Source organism: Peromyscus leucopus, chromosome 4 (genome assembly GCF_004664715.2).
Source record: "Peromyscus leucopus breed LL Stock chromosome 4, UCI_PerLeu_2.1, whole genome shotgun sequence".
Taxonomy (NCBI): Eukaryota; Metazoa; Chordata; class Mammalia; order Rodentia; family Cricetidae; genus Peromyscus; species Peromyscus leucopus.
In genome coordinates this window covers 131,888,657-131,911,457 of record NC_051066.1, presented here as the reverse complement: position 1 = coordinate 131,911,457, position 22,801 = coordinate 131,888,657, and the positions used below count along the sequence as shown (strand labels likewise).

The window sequence follows — 22,801 nt, the reverse complement described above, 5'->3', positions numbered from 1 at the left end:
AGAGAGAGAGAGAGAGAGAGAGAGAGAGAGAGAGAGAAAAGAAAAGGAAAGGAAAGGAGCCAGAGCTTGAACCATACAGCAAAGGGAGGAAGAAAAGTAGACTAGTTAGGAGCACCTCCATATTCTGACATTTATGACTTACGGAAAGCCAACTTTTGTACCCCACTTTCATGAGGAGTGGGGTGCTCACAACTCAGTCCATCTGATACAACTCTAGAATATGTCAGGAAACTTCTAGACTCTCTGTCCATCAGTTCTTTCAGGGCTGGGTGACATTGCAGGATTTTAGAATTACAGGCTCAAATGATCCAAGAACACTGGACACAGAACTCGAAAGCCCAAGGGCCAGGATTCCAAACACATGCCAGGCTAAACAGAGAATAAAAGAATCCAAGATCCTTGGACACTGGACACAAACCTGGGGCATTCCAAACAGACACCAGGGGATAATGCTCGGTCCCAGTAGTCAGTCCATTCCAGATTTGTAGCTGCGCCAAACAAAATATACAAAAGTAATTGTATACACTAGCACCACATACGCTTCCAGAGCAGGCAAAACTAATCTATGGGACAGAAGTGGAAGGCTGGTAGGAGAGACTTCTAGAATGGAAGAAATGCTCCAGACACTGAGCTAAGTGGTGGTTGCACTGTTGTGTCTATCTTGTGATCAAAGTAAGCTGTACATTTTAAATGTGTGTACATATGTGTAATGAAATACACACACACACACACACACACACACACACAACATGAAAGCTCCCACCCACCCCACAAACATGAAAGCTTTAAAAATAAAAACTTCACTGCCAGATTTGATAATAACCGACAAAAGTACAAACTCTCCTCCCCTGAGGTAATACAGTCCCGACTCTACATCACTGCTTAGTTTTACCTATTTTCAGAATTTTTATTTTTTGTTTTGGTTTATTTTTGTTTTCAAGTCAGTGTTTCTCTGTATAGCCCTGGCTGTCCTAGAACTCACTCTGTAGACCATGCTGGCCTCGAACTCAGAGATCCACCTACCTTTGTCTCCTGAGTGCTGGGATCAAAGGTGTGCTCCACCACTTAGCCTATTTTCAGAATTTTGTGTCTGGGATATTATATCACTAGTCCTTCATCCTCTTGACATATCTGTGAGAAGAAGGTCATTTTCACTCCTTGTGGAGGTAAGGTTGTTTCTCACTTGCCTCCCACAACTAGAAAGGGACTCTGAGGGCAGGACTCTGTTCTGCATTCCCAGCACCCGGCAGAAAGCCTGCCCAGGAGCAGAAACTCAGTAGACAGTTTCCATATCTATACAAGGTCAGAGGCTGGGAGCTGAGTTTGAGCAAGTTGTAGGAACTGTGGAGAGCAGGGAACAGACCGATAGCTCAGTGGGTAAGAGCGCTTGCCGAACAAGCCTGAGGATCTGAGTTCAGATCCCGGCATCCCTGTGAAGGGGTGACTTTGTGCTGTACACAAAGCTGGGCATGGCCATGTACACACATGTCACCCTGGGGAGCTGGGGAGGAAGCTGGAGGATGGCTGGGGCTTGCTGGCCATCTGTCTAGATGCAGGTTCAGTGAGAGACCCTGCCTCAAAAGAGTAAGGTCATGAGTGATGGAGCAGGAAACCCGATGTCCTCCTCCAGGCCTCTGCATATGCACAGTGGCTGCACACACACACACACACACACACACACACACACACACACACACACACACACACTATAGAGAGTAGACACAACTCTTCACTGCTCAAAGGTTCTCAGCATGCAAGGCGCTTTCCTCTAGGACAGAGTGGCAGAATTAACCTAAAGACTCAGAACTTCTAATAACTGTAGCCTCCACCAAAGATACAATGTGGGTGAAATTCTAGAGTTACCTGCTCAATGTACATCCAAGTGCTCAGAAACAAACCCAGAATCCAGGCCTAGAAGTGTCCTGCCAGGTTCACTTCTACCACCCAGGGCACATCTTCCTGCTAAGGTGAGGATCCAGGTCAGGAAAGCAAAGCAACAAGGAAACCCATGTCCTGAGGGCCAAGGAAGTCTGCGATTTTGCAAGGGCTGGAGCTGCTAATTTCAAATGCGGCTGTGCGGTCAGGAGCAAAAGGAGTCTGTGGGACTTGGGCAGCCTCAAAGGTGAATCTGCTGTGACTTGGAGACAGGACTTCAAGGTAGAACATTTTTCTGGAAAGTCTGGGGCCCTGGATTTAATCCCCAGCATTTGGGATGGGGAGAGTAGACCTGTGGGCGGGGTAATGACAAGGAAGCAAAGTCGTGTACACAGGTAGGTTCTTAAGCTCAGAGCCCGGGGCTGGAGAGATGGCTCAGTGGTTAAGAGCACTGACTGCTCTTCCAGAGGACTCGGTTCAATTCCCAGCACCACATGACAGCACACAACTGTCTGTAACTCCAGTTCCAGGGTGCCTGGCACCCTCACACAGAAATACATAAAGGCAGAACACCAATGCACATAAAATTTAAAAAAAAAGCTCAGAGCCAGCCTGCGACTGCAGCCCTGGCCTTGGAAGAAAGGAAGGCCGCAGTAGCTGCAGAGAGGCTCAGTGCTTTGGAGTGGGCAATGGCTGAAGCCTGGTTAGCTTCAGGAGGCTAGACTCCAGGGTTTTAGAGCCCAGCTCCAAATTATCTCTGGCACCAGAGTATCCCACAACGCTGGGTGTGGTTTAAAAAAAAAAAAAAAGTATGCTTTGGGAGAAGAGTTTTACCAGGGAATACCAGGGGGGAGAAAATAGGCCAGATTGTTTGGAATCTTAAAACACCTGAGAGCAACAGGAACCTAAAGGGCAAGGACGTAAGTGGCCTAAAGTTTAAGAGTGGCTACGTTGGCTACCACGTTGAGAATAGACCGGGAGGGTTAAGAGCTGGTCAGGGAGCAGCTGAGTTCGCTGTCGGCACCCAGGGAGAAGCCGGTGGGCCTGGGGTGCTGAAGGCAGGGAAGAGGAGACGTGACAGATGTCTTGAGCCCACAGTCCCAGGGGAAGAGAATGAAGATCCGGCCTGAGCAACTGCATGGCTAAGGCTAGGCCCCAGGGCATAAAGAGGGGTGAGGCTGGACCTGGTCATTGGGATAGGACTGTGGAGAACTTCAAAAGCAAGATCGGGATTTAGAGCTTTCCCCTGCATGAGTTGGGGCACCATCAAAGGCGTTTTTATTTATTTCTTCATCAAAGAGTCCTGAGCAAGAGATCTGACAGCGTGGTCAGATTTATGTGTTCATCAGATCCCTGTGGCAGCTGGTGTGGAGGACGGATGGAAGGGGCGAGACCCACCGGTGGCAGGAAGGCTCATTCAGGAGGAGGCTGCCATAATGGTCCACAGGCAAGGTGGTGAGGCCTCAAGAGGGGCCCGCCACCCTGGCACTCCGGGGGTGGTTGGCCCCTGCTTGTCCCGGGTTTGTCCTCCTCCTGGGGCCCTGGGCAGCTGCAGAGGGTTTGAGTGGGCCCCCGCTCTGATGCTCCAAGCAGAAAATAGGATGAGGGCAGCCAAAAGGCATCAAGGCTGTTTATCCAGAGAAGAGATGCCTCAGCATGGATTTATGTCCGAAAGGTTGCTGGGGGGAGGAAGTGGAGAACCAGCTGTCCCCCATCCCCATAAAGGACTAAGTACAGGGACTGTGGCCTCATCTGGAGGAGGGAGGACAGAGGGCAGACACATGAGAAATAATGTCCTGCCAGTGTCAGAGAACCAAGGGACACTTTAATGGTTTTACACATGAACTCTCACTGAAGTCAGGGAAACTGAGGCACAGAGGGGGGATGCTGGTCTTTGTGAAGCCATCACCCAGCAGTATAATCTTAAGCTTCTAAAGACCCGGGGGGCCTCTCAGAGCATTCATGGGGATCCTTCAAATTGCCCCATAAAGAATTCTGAGATGCGGTCACCCCAGTAAGAAAGAAAAAAAAAAGATTAAAAAAAGTGCACGTGCGGGCATCCCAGAAGACTTGTGTGGAGCCGAGGGTCTCTGGCTCCCATCAGTAGCTCTGTCCAGGCTCTGATCTGCTCATATGTGAGTTCAACCTTTGCCTTGGTTCCAGTGTCTCCATAGTGTGCTCTCTCCGGCCCCAACACCAACCCAACTGTTTGGGATACTGGGTGGGAATCCTAAATATCTTTCACAGGGCTTGGTCTTTCCATGTTACCGGTCCCTCTTCTGCCCTCTGAGACTTAGCATTTCTTCCTCCTGGCCTTTGACTCTGTGTCTCTAAGGCTCAGCTGGGCCTGTTCCACTCCCCACCCCGGGGGGGCCCTCACTGGTACAGTGGCTCAGTGTGGACAACGCCTGGGCCCTAGGCCAGGCTGGGACAGGTGACAGCAGCTGTGGATCTATCTATAACTCTCTTGCCCTTCAATTGTTCCCAACTTCAAACAATGGCTGGTCCTGGATTATAGACACCCCCACCGGGCCTGCTCAAGGGGATCCCAGAGGGAATGAGATGAGGCTCACCAGGGCTCCATGGTGACCTCAGAGGCAGCCACCGCTGTCTGGACCCCCATCTTCCATCTTTCATCTTTCACTTGAGCTCTAAGAGGTCCTGGCTCTGAGACTGGAGAGCTGGAGGACTCATGGGTCAAGGAGCAGGGTATGTCTGAACAGAAGACTTGAACTTGATGTAAGACATGTGGGGGTCCCCTCTCTCCAGCCTGAGCTGACAGGCACTTGTGAGTGCTGGGGTACCAGTTCCACGAGGGCAGGGACCTGGTCTCTTTTATGTTCTACTGTATCCCAGTTCAGCCTGGGGCCTGGTAAATGGTCACTACATATTTCTTACCTTGGCCCTTAGAAAGAGGAAAGGCTTATAGCAGAGGGATATGACTCAAACTTAGGAGGAAGAACACCTCGGGTTTGAATCCTGTCTCCATCAGTTACCAGCCATGGCATCTCGAGAAGCCACTTAAGTCTCTCACAGTGAGCTGGATAGCTAGAACATAGTCCCGAACATGATGGTGGAGTTGGAGCATCCGAAGTGCTAAGACTAGTATTTGGTACAAGTGGAGATTCAATATGTTACTATGTCTACGACAGAGCTTTAGGAAAAACAAGTGAGGAGCTGTGGGTATGCTCCGTGGCAGAGCACCTGCTTAGAATGCAAAGGCCCTAGGTTCCACCCCCAGCACTGGAAAAAAGAATGTGCAGAAATGGACTGGGTATGTCAGGGAGGCTTGTGAGTCCATGAGTTTGTCTGGGGATAGACTGGTTCCTCGGGATGCTGATGAAAGCAGTCAGTGGGGACAGATTTATTTCCTTTATAATACCTTTTGAATTTTTAATCACATATGTCTATAAGGCCCATTTAAAAATGTTTGCTGAGTGAATAAAGGCCTATAATACGGGAGGATGGCTGGATGAGGACCAGCCCTGCGCTGTGTGCTCATTATCTCTAGCCATAGGCCAGACAACCTGGGTCTGAGTTCTGGGAGCCCAGACTTGGATGAGTATGTCCATTCGAAACCTCCCCAGAACAAAGAGTGAGCCAGAGGAGGAGCGCAGCCTCCGTGCCAAGCAGCAGGGACGGGCAGGGAGACAGAGGCCCCTGTCCTCTTCCCTGGCCCCAGCCTCTGATCTTTACCTCACGCTATTCTTAGAGGGCAGATAATGCCAGCAGTTGTTGCTGCTCATATCAGCTTCCAGCTTGAGAGGCCCAGTCCTGGGAGCTACCCAGCCTCGAGAGGCCGATCCTGACCCCACCTTTTGTGGATCTGACCTCCCTGCCAGGTATGGGCAGCCTGCTAGCTCACTCTACCCTCTAAACTGCTTTAGTCACAAATATACAGACTTCTCAGAGGGCCCGAGTGATGTGTCCCTGGGTCCTTCCCCTTGCCCAGAAGCAGAAAGTAATAAGGGCTAAAGAATGTCCAAAGGTAGAATTATCCCCAGGGTTCACTAATCCATACAGCTTGGTCCAACACTAGGCTCCAAACCATGGTAAGAATATGAATGAAGGGCTATGGACATGGGTTAGCCAGGGATCCTGGGATGGAGGAAGAGCAGCAACAGCATTAGGAAGGGGCTGGGGAGCAGAGAGGAAACCAATAATTAGAGGTTTAGGGAAGAAATGGCAGAAGAGAGTCACGGTCCAGCTTTCCATGTGGCCTTGCACAGGTCTCTTCTTAGAGCCCCAATTTCCATTGTGAAGAAGGCATAACTTTATATGCACCGAGTCGTTATGTGTATTCAACTAAATAATCCATGCGAAGGGCTGAGCCTGTGTCTGTTCTGCATACACAGTATGCTGACTGACAGCAGCAGCAGCTCCTGTAGAGAAGGCGCTATCTCTTTTTCTTTTTGTTTTGTTTCAAGACAGGGTTTCTCTGTGCAGCTTGGCTGTCCTGAAACTCACTCTGTAGACCAGGCTGGCCTCAAACTCACAGAGATCCGCCTGGCTCTGCTCCCGAGTGCTGGGATTAAAGGCGTGCACCACCACCGCCGGGCTGGCCACACTTCTTTTTAATCTGAATACTGCAAGGGTTACTTTGTGACAAGTTAGGCCTCCTTCACCTTTTTCCTCTGTCACTTACAAGCATGTTGCTTCACCTCTGAGCCTCGTGTTCCTTCTCTGCAAAACAATACACACGGAGACCCCGACTTAAGTTGTTGAGAGAAAGTGGCCAAACAGTGCTTAACCTGGGGCAGCAATGGCTGAGGGTGTGGCTCTGGCTGTGGATAAATCTCCTGGGGTAGGAAAATCTCGAGTCTGCCACTCTGGGGATGGAATTTAGGATGGTGTCCAGGTCAGTCAACATTTTGCAAGAGTGGTCCTAGGAGGCCCAACACATGAGAGGGAAGTTCCCCGATCTTACAGGACCGCAGCCGCCCAAATCCTGCGCCAGAGCCCAGGCCCCGCCTTGAGTCCTGGGATCAGGATGACTGGTTCACACTGGGTCAGCTGCCCACTTAATTCAAGGCACCAGCCGCTGGCTGACACCTCCAGCCTGGGACTTGGCTCACTGCTAAGGGTCATCAGATTGGTGAGGAAGACATGCCCAAGACAGAGGGTTAACAACAAACGACCTGGGGCCTCCCAGGAACGGAGACTTAGCCCCATCTGGTGGAGTGAGAACGGAGGAAGAACACCTAACCATCCTCAGTAAAAGACCAAGCAGGAGCTGAAGCGGTGGACAAGGCTTGGCTCTGCCCTTGCTCTGTGGTCTGGGTCAGTAAGTTTGGGAGCTGAGAGCAGAAACTCTCTCAAAAGATTAAACTGGGCAAGTTTGGCTGATGGCGCCATAGCCCTTATCCCACAGCCCTAACCCGAGTATCCAGAGGGTGACCCTTCCTCAGCCCCACATCTCTGAAGCCATGCTTCATCAACTCAAGGACAGGAGGCTTCAAGCCTAGCCCACAGGGTTTTTATGGCTTAAATTTCTTTTACTGTTTTTAAATATGTTGTCGTGCTGGGGATTGAACCCAGGACCTTGTGTATGGTAGCCATTTGCCCTTGAACTACATTCCTGCCAGATTCTATTTCTTAATTGATTTTTCATTTTATTTTTGTGTATTTACATTCAATTGTTTAAAGAGTATAGAATGCTGGTTGTGGTTGCTCATGCCTGTGATCCTAGCACTTGGGAAACTGAGGCAAGAGGACCGCTGTGAGTTTGAGGCTGTCATGTACAATACTGAATTTCAGGCCAGCCTAGGCTACAGTGTGAGACACTATCTTAAACTACCCCCCCCCCAAAAAAAAAACCACCATGGGAGGATGGCCCTGTAACAGCACTGATATCAGATATGACCAACTTATTTACATTTTCCTAGTGACTTTTTGTTTATTTAAGGTCTCACTATTAATCCTAGGCGGGCCTGGAACTCAACCCTACTTCTAAATGCTGGAGTTAAAGGTGTGCACCACCTGGCATGCACCCAGAATTTTAGTGTATTATGCTTGTTGCCAGGCTTGCTCATCACATCTTCCCCAGAAGATCAGGGCGATGTAAAACCTTGGAGGAAGCAGATCCCAGGCTGGCTCACTAGCATCCAGCAGGGGCCTGGGCATGGGAGTGGCAGTGTTTGCTGAAGGCCATGTCCAGTGGAGTGGGACAGTCATCACCAAGAACTATCTTCCTAAGGGCCTCACTATAGCCCCACCCCCTCCCCCACCCCTACTGTTGCCTCAACTCTTGGCCCAGTAAACAAACTTGGTCTCCTCTGTTCTCTCCCACCCCAGTCTGGGCTTCCTATTTCTTTGTTCTTTTGAGCCAGGCTAACAATACAGCGCTGCCGGGCGGGTGGTGGTGGCGCACTCCTTTAATCCCAGCATTTGGGAGGCAGAGGCAGGCGAATCTCTGTGAGTTCAAGGCCAGCATGGGATACAGAGTGAGTTTCAGGAAAGGCGCAAAGCTACGCAGAGAAACCCTGTCTCGAAAAAACCAAAAACAAACAAACAAACAAAAAAACCAAAAAAAGCAATACAGCGCTGGAGTCTGTCTGTCTGTAAACCCCAATTACCCTGTCTCTGAGACAGCAGCTGTTCCCTAAGGAATAAGATAACACACCTTTAAAAAGAACAAACACAATGCCAACTCATTGCTCATAATAATTATCCAGTGTGCAATAATTACTTCTCTTATTACTACCATCTCCATTTCAGGAGAATAAGCAAGGAAAGCCTACAACTCACCATGAGGTCATGAGAAGGAAAAGGTCAAGCTGGCAACCATGGGTACCTTAGGCATCTCCTTGGTTTCATGGTCTCTGTGACCCCTTCTTTCAGTACAAGTTCTCAGAGCTCCGCCTGCCTCTGCCTCCCAGTGCTGGGTTAAAGGCGTGTGCCACCACGCCTGGCTTGAGGATAGTTTTTGCTGTGTAGCCCAGACTGACCTCACAGATGCAATCCTCCTGCCTGCCCCTGGGTGTTGGGATTACTGGCATGTGCATCCATGTCCCACTTGACTATTGTATCTAAGAAACCATCAATGAACCTGAGATCTCCATGAGTTCACCTGGGTTTTCTTTTAATAAGAGTTTCATTGTTTCAGGTCTCAGGATTAAGTCGTTGACTCCTTTGTTGGGTTTAATTTTTTAATACCTACCCTATGATAGGAGGTAGAACTTTAGCTTCCTTCCACCACAGGTTTCAAGGTGACAACAGCCCTCTCTCTAGAGTCATCACCTTCCTTAACATTCCCTAACTCCACAGTCTCCCTCTGCACAACCAACAGTCTAGATGCAGAGCCCTGCGAAGCTCCAACCACAGCAGAGTGAAGTGTTCTTTCCTTCAGAGGCTCCAATCAGCCATATGACTAACCGTGCAGGTATAATAGAAAATATCTATTAATCTGGGAAGCCACAGTGAGCTGTCACTTCTTTTTTTTTTTTAATGATTTTTTTTATTTATTTAAAGATTTATTTATTATGTATACAGAAGAGGGCGCCAGATCTCATTACAGATGGTTGTGAGCCACCATGTGGTTGCTGGGAATTGAACTCAGGACCTCTGGAAGAGCAGTCGGTGCTCTCAACCTCTGAGCCATCTCTCCAGCCCGAGCTGTCACTTCTTAATGTAGTCAGACATTTCTCTCCTGCCCACCAATTCCCAAATAACGACTCAGAGGCTTAATATTACTTGTAAATGATTGGCTGGTAGCTCAGGCTTGTTACTAGCTAACTCTTATGTTTACTGCCAGCTCTGGGAGCCATGAGTTGCCCCAACTCTTGGAAGTTTTTGGGTCCATGTTGCTACCAAGTAGCATGCTGTCATCTGCTCATAAACACCATGTAAGTGTTTGTTAGTAGGGCTTCTTAAAAGAGCCACCCATTTTTGCTGCCACCTCCAAGCCAGGATGCCATCTCTTAAAGGAGCTATGCCTCCGCTCGCTGCCAGCAAACAGCCCAACAGAGAAAAGACAGCTACCAAAAAGCCATGCTTGACTCCATTCTTGTGTGTCTAGAACCCTTTTTAAGTTTTTGTCAGTTTTTATGTGGAAATTCCAGCCCCACATTGGAATGCCAACTGTAGTTGGACAGTTTCCTCCAGCCTACCAGTTCCCAAATAACCACTCAGAGGCTTATATTACTTATAAATGATCGGCCAATAGCTCAGGCTTGTTACTAGCTAACTCTTACACTTAAATTAACCCATATTTCTTATCTGTGCTTCATCACATGGCTCATGGCTTGTTACCTCATTTTCTACAGGTCCTCCTTCCTCAGCAGCTGGCTGGCTGGCTGGCTGATTCTCCTCTGAATCCATCTTCTTCATCCCAGGATCCTCAGTTTGATTGTCCCACCTAACTTTATCCTGCCTTGCTATAGGCCAATCAGCTTCTTTATTAACCAATGAGAGTAATACATATTCACAGTGTACAGGATTATTTCACAGCATCTCAACCAGTAGATTAGAAAAAATAATAATAAAAAATGGACAATTCTGAGTTTTGGTGTCCTAGTTTGCTTCTCTGTTGCTGTGGTAAACACTACCAAAAGCAACTTAAGGGAGGAAAAAGTTTATTTGGCTTACAGGTGACAGTCCATTGAGGGAAGCCAAGGCAGGAACTCAGACAGAGCAGGAACTTGGAGGCAGCACTAATGCAGAGGCCATAGCTTGCTTCTCATGGCTTGCTCAGCCTATTTTCTTATAGCACCTAGGACCACCACCCCAGGGATGGCACCACACAAAGTGGGCTGGTCCCTCCCTCACCGATTACTATTAAGAAAATGCCCTTACAGGCTTGCCTACAGCCTGATCTTATGGAGGCAATTTTTTAATTGAGGTTCCCTCCTCTCAGATGATCCTAGCTTGTGTCAAGTTCACAGAAGACTAGCCAGCCCACAGTCCGCCATCAAGGGAAGGTCTAGGCAGGAACAGAAAAAGAGACCACAGAGGAACCTTCACAACATAGGAGTTGGAGGCCAGCCTGAACTACATGACTCAAAAAACAAACAAACAAAGAACCCCAAAACAAACAAACAAAAGGCAACCCCCAATGAGATACTTTACCCTACTTAAGAGGACTATAATTAAACAGACAAGTACTGGAGAAGATGAAAAACTAGAGCTCATATACCACTCCCATGTTGGAAAACAGTTGGTAATTCCTTAAAGGATTTATCTTATAGTTAACATGACTCAGCGATCTCACTACTAGATCTCAAGTGGACTACAAGATGTAATGTTCACACACAGATATGTATGTGGATATTAACAACATTCAGAATAACAAAAAGTGAAAACAGCCTGGGCAGGGTGGCACATGCCTTTAATTCCAGAACCTGGGTGCAGAGGCAGGCAGATTTCTGTGAGTTTGAGGCCAGCCTGATCTAGAGTGAATTCCAGGCTAGCCAAGGCTACATAATGAGACCCTGTCTTAAGGGGAAAAAATGTTTACACAGAGAAAATAGCCCAAAATGCTTTAAACTAATGAACAAAATGGTCTGTTCACAAATGTGAGTACTTAACCTAAAGGAATGGAGTTTCCCTTTTTCGTGTTGCATGTGTGAGTGTGTACCATATATGCACCTGGTGCCTGATAAAGCCAGAAGAGGGTTCAGGGTTCTCCGGAAGTGGATTTAGCTGCCTTGTGAGTTCTGGGAACGGAACAGTGGTCCTCTGCAAGAGCAGCCAGTGCTCTTAACCCTTGAGCATCTCTCCAGCCCTAGGAACAAAGCTTTGACCCAGACTACATCATGCAGGCCAGAGGAAAGTCACAAGGGTCACACGTGGTATGGTTCCATTTGTATGAAATGTTCAGAATAGGAAAAGTCATAAAGTTTTGTTTTTGTTTTTGTTTACATTTATTTAGTTGTATTTGTGCACATGCATGAGTCATAGCACATTTGCGGAGGTCAAAGAACAACTTGTGGGATTCAGTTCTTCCTTGTACCATGTAGGTCCTGGGGATTGAACTCAGATCTTCAGTGTTGGTGACAAAAGCCTTATCCCGAGGAGCCTTCTCACTAGCCCAGTCTTCTCCCCTTTCTGGGAATTTTCTTTGCTCGTAAATGAAGTTAGAGCTGGGTCAGAGTTTGTGATACGTCTCTGAGGATCCTGGGTCTTAGAAGTAGCGGTCTCCCCAGTTCATGATGAACTATAAGAGTGTGTGCCCTAGAGCGGTGGTTCTCAACCTCCCTAATGCTGTGACCCTTTAACACAGCTCCTCATGTTGTGGTGACCCCAGCCATAAAATGATTTTCATCGCTACTTCATAACTGCAATTTTGCTACTGTCATGGATCATAATGTAAATATCCGTGTTTTCTGATGGTCTTAGGTGACTCCTGTGAAAGTGTCATTTGGTCCCCAAAGGGGTCACAACCCACAGGTTGAGAATCACTGCCCTAGAGCCAGTTTGGGTTCTAACAGCAATGGCAAGTGGGCCTCCTACAGCAGAGACCAGCTTCTCTATTTCTTCTCAGTAAAATAAGGACAATAACGTCCCCTCCCAGGATTACTGCGGGGTGTAAATGAGGTAGCACGTATAAAGTGTCAGGGATAGGTCTGGCACATAGTAAATCCTCAACACATGCAAGAGCCCCACTTGGATTCCACAGGCATTTCCTGAGCAGCAAGTCTGGGCCAGGCCCGTGCTAGAGGCTGGAAGGCAGAGGAATTCCACTCTGAATAGCTGAAGCAGTGGCCCTCAGCCAGGTGGGGAGATAGCTAGCCTCATAAACTGTAGTGCCAGAAGGGTGATGTCATGGCTAGAAAGAGACATCGGCCATGTGCGATGCAGACCCTGGGACAGTGGGAGGTTTCCCAATCAAAAGGCCAGACCAAGCTCCGTGTGGTGCGATGGCACATGGCTGTGATCCCAACACTTGGGAAGTAGAGGCAGGAGGATCAGGAGTTCAAGGGTATCTTCAGCTCCGTAACAAGATGCACGAGACCTGTGTCAACCTCACTCTCCATAAAGCCAGCTGAGACTTGGAGAGGCCATCACAGGGCAAATATAAAGCACAAAGTTAAAGGCAGCCTTGCTTGTCTTCTAATTCATATTCAAATGTTCCCACGAACCCTTCAACATAGACTGCAGCGGAGTTACCTCAGCTCTGACAAGCTTGACCTCATCCCAAAGAGTAGGAAGAGGGCCAGTGGCTAAGAGTGCAGAGCTGTGTGGCCTCTGGCAAACCAGGACACGTCTTCAAGCCCCCACTTCCCCAGCTGTAAGAATGGAGACCATAATGCAACTGGACTAACCCTGGTGGTAAGAAAGAAGTAGCCAAGCCGGGCGGTGGTGGCACACACTTTAATCCCAGCACTCGGGAGGCAGAGCCAGGCAGATCTCTGTGAGTTCGAGGCCAGCCTGGTCTACAGAGTGAGTTCCACGAAAGGCGCAAAGCTACATACACAGAGAAACCCTGTCTGGAAAAAAAAAAAAAAAAAAAAGATGCAAGAAGGAAGTAGCCAAGCTCCTAGCACTTGTGACCAGTGCAATAAAGACAAGGAAAAAGAGACTCCACTTTGGAAGTCAGGCTGTGGATTTAGAGGCCAAAGGGCTTGCTGTAGTCACAGTGCTCGGTTGTGGAGTCAGGATTTGAACTCAGATCTTAGATACCAAGGCTCACTGCATCCTCATCCACCTCTGTGAATCTTCAGTCGGTTCTCTGTTGTCTACTACATGCAATAGCAAAGGCACGGGGCTAGGAATACCCTGGGAAAACTCCCTCATCCTGGGTTTCTGTTTGGAGATGCAATCTATGTACAGCCCCAGATGGCCTTGTGATCCTACCACTTCAGCTCCCAGGTTTCTGGAGGTACAGATGCACATCCCTGTGGCCAGCTTTTAAAGAAGTGTTCATGAGGGAGCAAAGTGGGAGCCTTCTAAATCCTTTTTGAGGGGATGCTGGGGATCAAACCCTGAGCCTCACAATGCTAAGCAACCACGCTACCACCATGATACATCCCAATCCTCCATACTGAGTTTATTCATCTTAGATCTTTTAATTTCTCCACATCGTATACACAAACGTCTCCATCCAATGAATAGGTTTTTTTTGTTTGTTTGTTTGTTCGTTTGTTTGTTTTGAGACAGGGTCTCATGTAGCCTAGGGTAATCTTGAACTTCCAGTCTTCCTGCCTCCAGTTTCCAAATGGTAGGACTACAGGTGTCCACCACCACACCCGGTTTATGTGGTGCTGGTTATCGAACCCAGAGCTTCATGCATGCCAGCAAATATTCTACCAACTGAGCCTCAGCCCTGAAGAAACAAACCAATTCCTGGAGATAATGTTTACCTTGAAGGGCTGTGGAAGGATTCAACGAGGGAACTGGTGGGAAGTACTTGAGATATCGTAAAGTTTTCACTAATGTCAGTATCCACCCACCTCCCTCCCTCCCTCCCTCCCTCCCTCCCTCCCTCCCTCCCTCCCATCCTATCAGATCATCATTCCAGGCACCACTCCAGGGTCTGGGGAAGTGGTTCTCAGCCTTCCTAATGCTGCGACCCTTTAATACAGTTCACGTTGTGGTGACCCCCAACCATAGAATTGTTTTCACTGTAACTTCGTAACTGTGATTTTGCTACTGTTATGAATCATAATGTAAATATCTGATATGCAGGTGGTCTTAGGTGACCCCTGTGAAAGGGTCACTCAATCCCAAAGGTCGTGACACACAGGTTGAGAACCACTGCTGTAAGAGAACAGTGAGTCCCCCTGGTTTCTTTCTTTTTTTTTTTTTTTTTTTAAAAAAACATTTATTTATTTATGATGTATACAGTGAGTGTTTGGCCTGCAGATCTCATTGTAGATGGCTGAGCCATCATGTGGTTGCTGGGAATTGAACTCAGGACCTCTGGAAGAACAGCCAGTGCTCTTAACCTCTGAGCCATCTCTCCAGCCCCCCCCCCCCCCCCCCCCCCCCCCCCCCCCCCCCCCCGGTTTCTTGATCTAGAGTTTTCCCTTCCAAGGGTTTTGGTATTTTCTCAGGTTGCTTCTTTGTCTTCTCCTTTCCTGGGCCTTTCAGGGGGTAGTAAATTAGACAGCCGATGGCCACGCTGATGGAATTCACGCCCAGGAGATGAAAACAACAAGTAACTTCAGGTGCTAATAACTGCTATGTGACAGACTGGCAAGGCAGGGTGGCATCTAAGGGGCAAACATCTGAATGACAAGGAGCCGGCCAGGCCAGGACTTAGAAGTAAATCATCTGAGAAGAGGAGCACAGGGTAAAAAGTCTCCCTGAGATGACCTTTGACCCTTCATCCCACTCTGACCATTCACCACATCACTCTGAACAAGTTAGGTAACTTCTCAGGCTCGGCTGCCACATCTACAGAACAGAAACAAAAGCCACAATGGACGGATGCTCAACCAAATGGGCTGTTAAGATCTGGGATCCTGCCCACAGTTCACCCATAGTCACCGGGTATATCATGCTGATCCAGCTCAGAGGAGAGGAACCTGTACAGAGAGCCCTGGGTCATGGTGCTTTTGTTTTCATTATAATTTCATTTTTGTCTGTTTTGGTTTTGAGACAAGCTCACACCATCTAACTCGGGCTGGCCTGGAATTCTTATGTAAACCAGGCTGGGCTAGAACTCACTGAGATCCTCCTGCCTCAGCCTCTCGAAGGCTGGAATTAAAGGCTCAAGCCCAGGATTCCCTGCTTATTGTAATTTCATTATGAATTAGAAATGGTTTCCTTTGCCTGTCACTTGGGGTTGCTGCTTCCTACCTGGTCAGCAACTACCAGGCCACTTATCTGAGGATTATCTGTCCTGGGGAAAGACATACCTGCTTTATCTAGGGAGTGAAGGATTCTGGTCCCTGGGTTGGGCCACTGATTTACAGTAACAATTCTCCCTCAAAAACCTCTCTCAGTTTGACATCCCCTTTCTCTAGCTCCACAACCATGGCTTGCCTCAGCCTCAGTCTCACACCTGAAATCTGCCTGCATCTGCCCGCTCCTAACATATAAAACTGTCTTTTCGCTGCTTGGGGTTCTTAACAGCCTGCCCCACACTCTAGAGCTCATCTTTTATTGACATCAAACTAATTAGGAGTTTGGTATCTTAGTCATAATTAATTCCCTAGGGTTTGGTCAGATACGTTTCATTTAAGTAACATTTTAACAGGCGCCTCCGATTTTGAACAAACCTCTCACAATCTGGGAATAAGAAAGTCAAATTGCTGTGGGTTGCCAGAGCATGAGGGGGTCTGCGTAGGGGTAGGAGGATCATGAACTTGCGTATTTAAAGACAGCCCCACGGGGCTGGAGAGAGGGCGGTTACGGGTACTTGTTGCTCTTGCAGGGGACCCGATGCCCTCCCTATTCTACCGAGTGTCCCATCTCACAGGATGTCACTGGCTGACTCTCGGGCATCTAAGCCTGCAGGCAACATCCCGCCGATGGAGTCACACCCCTTCCCTACTTCCCGAGGCCTGTTCCCCAGGGTACCGAGGCGTCCCTAAAGCCCAGGTCGCTTCTCACGAAGTGCCCCTTCCCGGCCGCCGTCCAGCTTCACGGACGCAGGGCGCCTTCCCTTCCCAGCTCTTCAAGCCCAGCGGGGCGGTCTGCGCAGGCGCCCTGGGTCCTGCCGAGGCCCCGCCCCCTGAGCCTGGGTAACGGCGTGAGGAGTTGGAGCTTGGCGAGCAGCTGGACAACGAACGAGTAGGTCGGGGCTCGGCGACGGCGGCTGGCGAGGGTCAAGTTTCCTCGGGAGGAGAGCTGTGAGGGAGGGGTCTGAGAGCGATTGGAACGCGGCGGGCGGGCGGGCGGGCAGGCAGACGCGGCGGCCGGGACGGCGGCCGGCACCGGGGGGAACTTGGGTCCAGTGAGGGGGTTGGGCTGGCGCGTGCTGAACCTGGATTTCTAGCTCGCCTGCTCCCAGCTCGGACGCGGTCAGCGAGGCTAGAGCCAGAGTTCTAGGAAACGTATTAAAAAGCCACCATCAAAAACTGAGAGAGCTCAGGACCAAACTTTGTCCAGGGATGGGGAGTGAACGGGGCCCATCCTGGGGACAAGCCAGGGCCAGCTACCCTGCTGTAGCTCCAGGCCCCGAGCCCGCCCTGGCCTCGCCCATGGGATTAAAGTCCGGCCGGATTTCTACGTGGGCGTTTAAAGTTTTTCGTGATTCACTCATCACTACTTAGTTAACCTTCACTGGCTACTGTGATCTAGCACTAGCAGAGAAGTATCAAGGCAAATGCTGTTTTTATGGTAGAGGTACGAACCTGGACCGGGACGTCCAGGGATGGCTTCCAAAACTAAATCAAGAGTTGTGGGGAGTGTTCCAGGATGACTGCAGCGACCGTGGACGCAGCTCAGTGGGAGAGCCTTTAAGCCGCAGGGAAACCAGCATCTGCCGAGACCTAGGAAGTGAGAGAGGGTGGTGCGTCTCAGTCACTTAAGACGCTTTGACGACTCTGATTCTACTTGGTGCCCGGGGACGAGGAGGGGGTTGGCCAGTGACCGGGAGAGGCAGACATAGAGGAATTTAGAGCGCTGCGCTAGGTCAGCAGAATCCACAGGACTGGAAGAGATGGGATGTGGGGGAAAAGTGCATGCAGGGGAGGCTTGGGCGCCAGAGGAGGAGCATCCCAGGGAGCAGCTGAATATTCTGCTGGAAAACCAGGGAAGTACTTGCTGTGAAAATGCAAACTCAAGTGTCATTAGCCAAACAAGTCACAGAAGGGTTAAGTCTATAGAAAGAAAACCAGTTAGCAGTTTTCTAGTTGCTGTTGTTGTTATAGGGTTTGTGTGCATGAGTGTGCATGGACACCCACAGTTGACATTCTGTTTCCCTCAGTTGTGATACACCCTTTGGAGGTGTGTGTGTGTGTGTGTGTGTGTGTGTGTGTGTGTGTGTACACAGATGTGTCTGTTTGCATGTGAGAGTGCATTTATATGTATGCGCACATGTGGAAAACTGAGCATCAGGTCACTTGGCCACTCTTCACCTCTGTCTCTGCCCCTCAAATTCTGGGATTATATATAGGTCACCCCCATCTGCCCAGCATTTATGTGGGTGCTGGGGATCTGATCTCTGGTCCTCATGCTGTGTAGCAGGCTCTCCACCTGCTGAGCTACCCCCCAGCCCCCTCCCTTATTTTTTGAAGACAGGGTCTTATTGAACCTGGAGCTCACTCACAGTCACTGACCAGCAAGCTCCAGAGGTCCAGCTGTTACAATGTCCACAGCATCGGGGCTTCAGAAGAGTACCGCACTACTGTGGCCATCTTTTGTGGGTGCTAGGGATTAAGATCTTCTTCTTCTTCTTCTTCTTCTTCTTCTTCTTCTTCTTCTTCTTCTTCTTCTTCTTCTTCTTCTTCTTCTTCTTCTTCTTCTTTTGTTGTTGTTTTTTGTTTTTTTGAGCCAGGGTTTTTCTGTGTATTTTTGGTGCCTGTCTTGGATCTCACTCTGTAGACCAGGCTGGCCTCGAACTGACAGAGATCCACCTGGCTCTGCTGGGATTAAAGGTGCGCACCACCATGGCCCCGCTCGGGGATTGAGTTCTTGCCTAATGCTTGTGTGGCCAGCACTTTACCACCTGAGCCTCTGCCTCAGCCCTGCTTCTGTTGTTATTACTGACACAGGGTCTTCCTGTGTAGCCCAGGCTGGCCTCAGACACATGGCTCTCCTGCCTCTACTCCGAGTGCTGGCATTGAAGGCCTGGACCACCATGCCCATCCATAGTAATTATTTTTAATGTCCCTAGTACCTAGCCAAGGGCCTGGCATTAGTAAGCTAAGCAAAACCCGGCAATAGACAGCTATTGGAATTCCAGGTATGTAGAGATGGGGACTAGTGGAGGTCCAGTTGCTCTAATGTTGGAGCCATGGGTTCCCCTCTGGCCCTGTTACTAAGTTGCTCTATGACCTTTAACAAGTCTCCCACTGCTTGTGAAGTGGGTACAGCCAAGACAAGTTCCTGCATACAGCACTCTGCTATGGGTTCATGTGTTGGGCTTGGTCCCCAATGTGGTGACTTTGGGAGGTAGTGGGACCCTTAAGAGGTGAGGCCTGGTGGGATGCCCCTAGATCATTAAGGAAGCTGGCCTTGGAAGGCACTGAGATAGGAGTGAGTTGCTATGGGTGAGCCTGAGTCCTACTCTTCGGTTCCTTCCTGCTGACATGCCCATCACTGAAAGGCTGTCAGCCAGGGAGTCCTCACCAAGCCAAGCCAGCACCATGCCCTGCAGCATTCAAACCAGAAAGCTTAATTAGTTAACTGTTCATCGGGGTGTGGTGGCTCATGCCTGTGATGCCATTGCTTGGGAGAGCGGAGGATTGCTGAGTTGGAGGCCAGTCTGAGTGACATAGCAAAATCCTGACCAGAAAAAAAGAAAGTAATAAAACTTCTTATTTGAAATATATTTTTGAGCCTGGCAGTGGTGGTGCACGCCTTTAATGCCAGCACTCGGGAAGCAGAGGCAGGAGGATCTCTGTCTTGAGATCACATGTTCATTCTGTCAAAGCATTGTGCTGAGTCTGGCTGACTTGGATGAATGATCTAAAACCACGAGGAGAAAGAGACAGAGGCTGAAAATGATGGAGGTTATCTATCATTGTCCATCTCCCTTCTTGACGACCCCTGAGTACGGCAGCCATGTTTGTTTCTTGGAATTAAGTGACAGCAGGGTAGGACAAGAATAGTGACCAGATGTTTCCAGGTTTTTATCCAGATCCTCTGAAGCCCGAACCTGCTATAAAATAAGTGAGTAGCCAGATGTGAGCTGGTGGACCTCTTAGCACCTCTGGCAGCCAGGCAGAGTACTTCTTCACTTTGGGCCGGGCAGCTTAGTTTCAGGTATTTCTACTTTGATAAAGTAATTTCTTTTTCTTTTTGCTTTGTTTTTCAAGGCAAGGTTTCTCTGTGTAGCCCTGGCTGTCCTGGAACTCACCCTGTAGACCAGGCTGGCCTCGAACTCACAGAGATCCTCTTGCCTCGGTCTCCCAAGTGCCGAGATTAATGATAATTTGACTTCTTAAAAATATTTTTTGTCCCTTTTATATGTGTTGATAAATGTCCACATAAAGATGTAATTGTTTTGTGCTAGTAAATTGGCTCCCTGGTATAAGGGAGAAATTGACTGTAGACGGATTTTTTCTTTGGGCCGCCAGCTCACAAATAATGACTCGGAGACTTACTAATTATGAAAACTCGGCCTTAGCTTAGGCTTGTTCCTAACTAGTTCTTATAATTTAATTTAACACATATTCTTTCATCTATGTGGCTCTGATGCCTTTACGGTTCTGCCCATCCTGTTTCTTCCAGGGCTGGCTGGTGACTCTGCCTTTCTTCTTCTTCAAGACCTCTCTGTCCCCAGAAGTCCCGCTAACCTCTTCCTGCCTAGCTGCTGGCCATTCGGCTCTTTATTAAACCAGTCACAGTGACACCGTGTGAAGAGATATCCCACAACAGTTGATCTTATTTGCATTTCATGACATTGCACAGTCTCCTCCCCTACCTGCTGTGTAATTTGTGTGATATCTACTGTTGCAGGTTGTCGGAATAAGAAAGGGAATCAGTGCCAAGAGAGATGACTCATTAGGTCAAGGTGTTTGCCACAGGCTGACGACCTCAGGTTGATCCTGGAGAGCCATGTGGTGGAAAGCAAGAACTGACTTGCAGAGTGTCGAATGATTTCTACCATGCATTCCATGCCAGCTCTCTCTCTCTCTCTCTCTCTCTCTCTCTCTCTCTCTCTCTCTCTCTCTCCACACACACACACACACACACACAAATAAATGTAATAAAATTAAAGAGGGGGAATTAACAGTTTCCACTTTAGGAAAACATTTTAAAATGCAGTTTCAACCCCTTCCTCCCGCTGAGCCCTTCAGTCGTAATCTCTGGGGTGGGGCCCAGTAATATGTATTTTTTCCCCAAGCAACCCAGAATGTTAAGCCAGGTTTGGAAACCCATTTATCCCTTCCTTCTTATGCACAGATAAGGAACCGTAGTTCTGGGAGGGGAAGTTACTTGTTCCAGTCACATATGGCATTAGAGCCTCTTTCTCCATTGAGGAGTTTAGGACCGGAAGTCCAGAGACCTGCACTGGAACACCATCTAGACCTGCCATTGTCTAGAGCAAGTCATTTTACTCTCTGAACCTTGGCTTCCTCCCTGTGAGAGTCATACCCTTGTTGTATTGAGACCCCAAAGAGGGAAGGAGCAGCCTTGGAAGCACCGTGGGACTCGTTCTGTGCACATGGAGGAAGTGGAGACAGTTTGTTCCCTACCACGGCTGCCCCTCCATGGAACTGGCCAAGTCTCACAGTATTGGCTGTAGCCACATTCCAATGGCTGCTGGGCCCTCTGTCACCAAGCCCTCTTGTCTTCACAGGTGGGGATGGCTGCCAGCTGGGGGAGCATCTTGCAGGATGAGAAGCAGCTTGAAGAGTTGGCACAGCAGGCCATAGACCGAGCCTTGGCTGAGGGCGTGTTGCTGAGGTCTGCACAGAATCCCAGCTCCTCGGATGTAAGCTGCTTAGAGCCTACCCTCCCGGGATGGGGGCGGCCCCTTTGGGTCAAAGACTACATCTCTTTCCTTATTTTATTTAATAACTAAAGTTGATTCCTAAAAGTATGTAAAGTAAAAAGCAGCATGCTGGAGTAATCAAACCTAAATCTGAGGGTTGAAGTGTAATTTAGGCAGCTACTTAATTCCTGTAAGGTGTACTTTCTTCCAGTAGGTGAACACGATATGGCTACATAATTGACCATGTGAGGCAACTAGGAGATCATTCCCAGGAAGCACTTTGTCAGGGGACCTATCATAATCAAGCACCCCCAACCACATGTCTTCTCTGCAATTGCTTTTGTTTGTTTGTTTGCTTTTGAAACAGAGTCTCAGCATGGAGCCCTAGCTGGCTTAAAACTCACTGTGTAGACTAGGAGGGCCTTGAACTCATGCCAGTCCTCCCACGTCTCCCTTCTAAGTGCTGGGACCCTAGGTATGCATCACCATGCCTAGCTTGGTTTTTGATATGCTCCTTCAGCTTTTTGTGCACATACATATGTATATGTATATATACACACACACATATATATGTAATTTAAAATATAAAATATACATATATGTGTAACTTAAAATCCAAGTTGAACCATATATATTATTATTCTCTGCTGTAATTTTAATTTTTGTTTAGCAATCTGTCTTAAATCTCTTTCTAAGGAATTAGCCTCATGTGAGGGTTAGCTTCTTATTTTGATAAAACAGTATCAGTTTATTTTTATTGTCAAGGGTTATAACAGATTAAATGTTTAAGAGTAAAGGCCAAATTCTAGTGTTTATTCTCTCTGCTCTAGGCCTACTGTCCCCAATGCCATAATTATGTCACGTTGGTATAAATATGTGGTAACGCTCAGTATTATTTGAATAAATCTGTTCTGTGATGCAAAGATTAAACACTCATTGGTATATCAATTTATCAGGCAGCAAATTTATTTTATTTTATTTATTTATTTTTGCTTTTTCAAGACAGGGTTTCTCTGTGTAGCCCTGGCTGTCCTGGAACTCACTCTGTAGACCAGGCTGACCTCGAACTCAGAGATCCTCCTGCCTCTGCGACCCTAGTGCTGGGATTAAGGGTGAGCACTACCACTGCCAGCTCTAGAATATTTTATTTTATAATTCAAGAATAGGCTATTAAATAAACTGACCAAGGCAGTCAAAGGCAAAATTTTGTTTAAATTCAAGGGTTTCTCTTACCTTACAGCCTCCATTCCACACATACTTACTTTAAAAGAAATTTAGTGTATTTTTTGTTTGTTTTTCTGAGATAGGGATTTTTTTTTTCTGTATATCCCTGGCTGTCCTGGAACTTGCTCTGTAGACCAGGCTGGCCTCTAACTCCTCTGAGTTTGCTCATCTCTGCCTTCAAATGCTGGGATTAAAGATGTGTGCCACCACCAC

The 22,801-nt window shown here is 48.3% G+C and overlaps 1 protein-coding gene across 7 annotated transcripts in view; it reads left to right on the top strand.

Moving 5' to 3' along the window:
• The first annotated feature begins 16,443 nt into the window (after window positions 1–16,443).
• Gss (glutathione synthetase) overlaps window positions 16,444–22,801 on the top strand; it is a 30,364-nt gene continuing 24,006 nt past the window's right edge. The window contains exons 1-2 of one of the 7 annotated variants that reach the window (XM_028889023.1): window positions 16,444–16,551; window positions 21,230–21,364. In XM_028889023.1, coding sequence (XP_028744856.1) covers window positions 21,236–21,364 — 129 coding nt within the window. In that variant the 5' untranslated portion in view covers window positions 16,444–16,551; window positions 21,230–21,235. The other 6 variants (XM_037205348.1, XM_037205347.1, XM_028889022.2 and 3 more) reach the window with 6 other exon arrangements.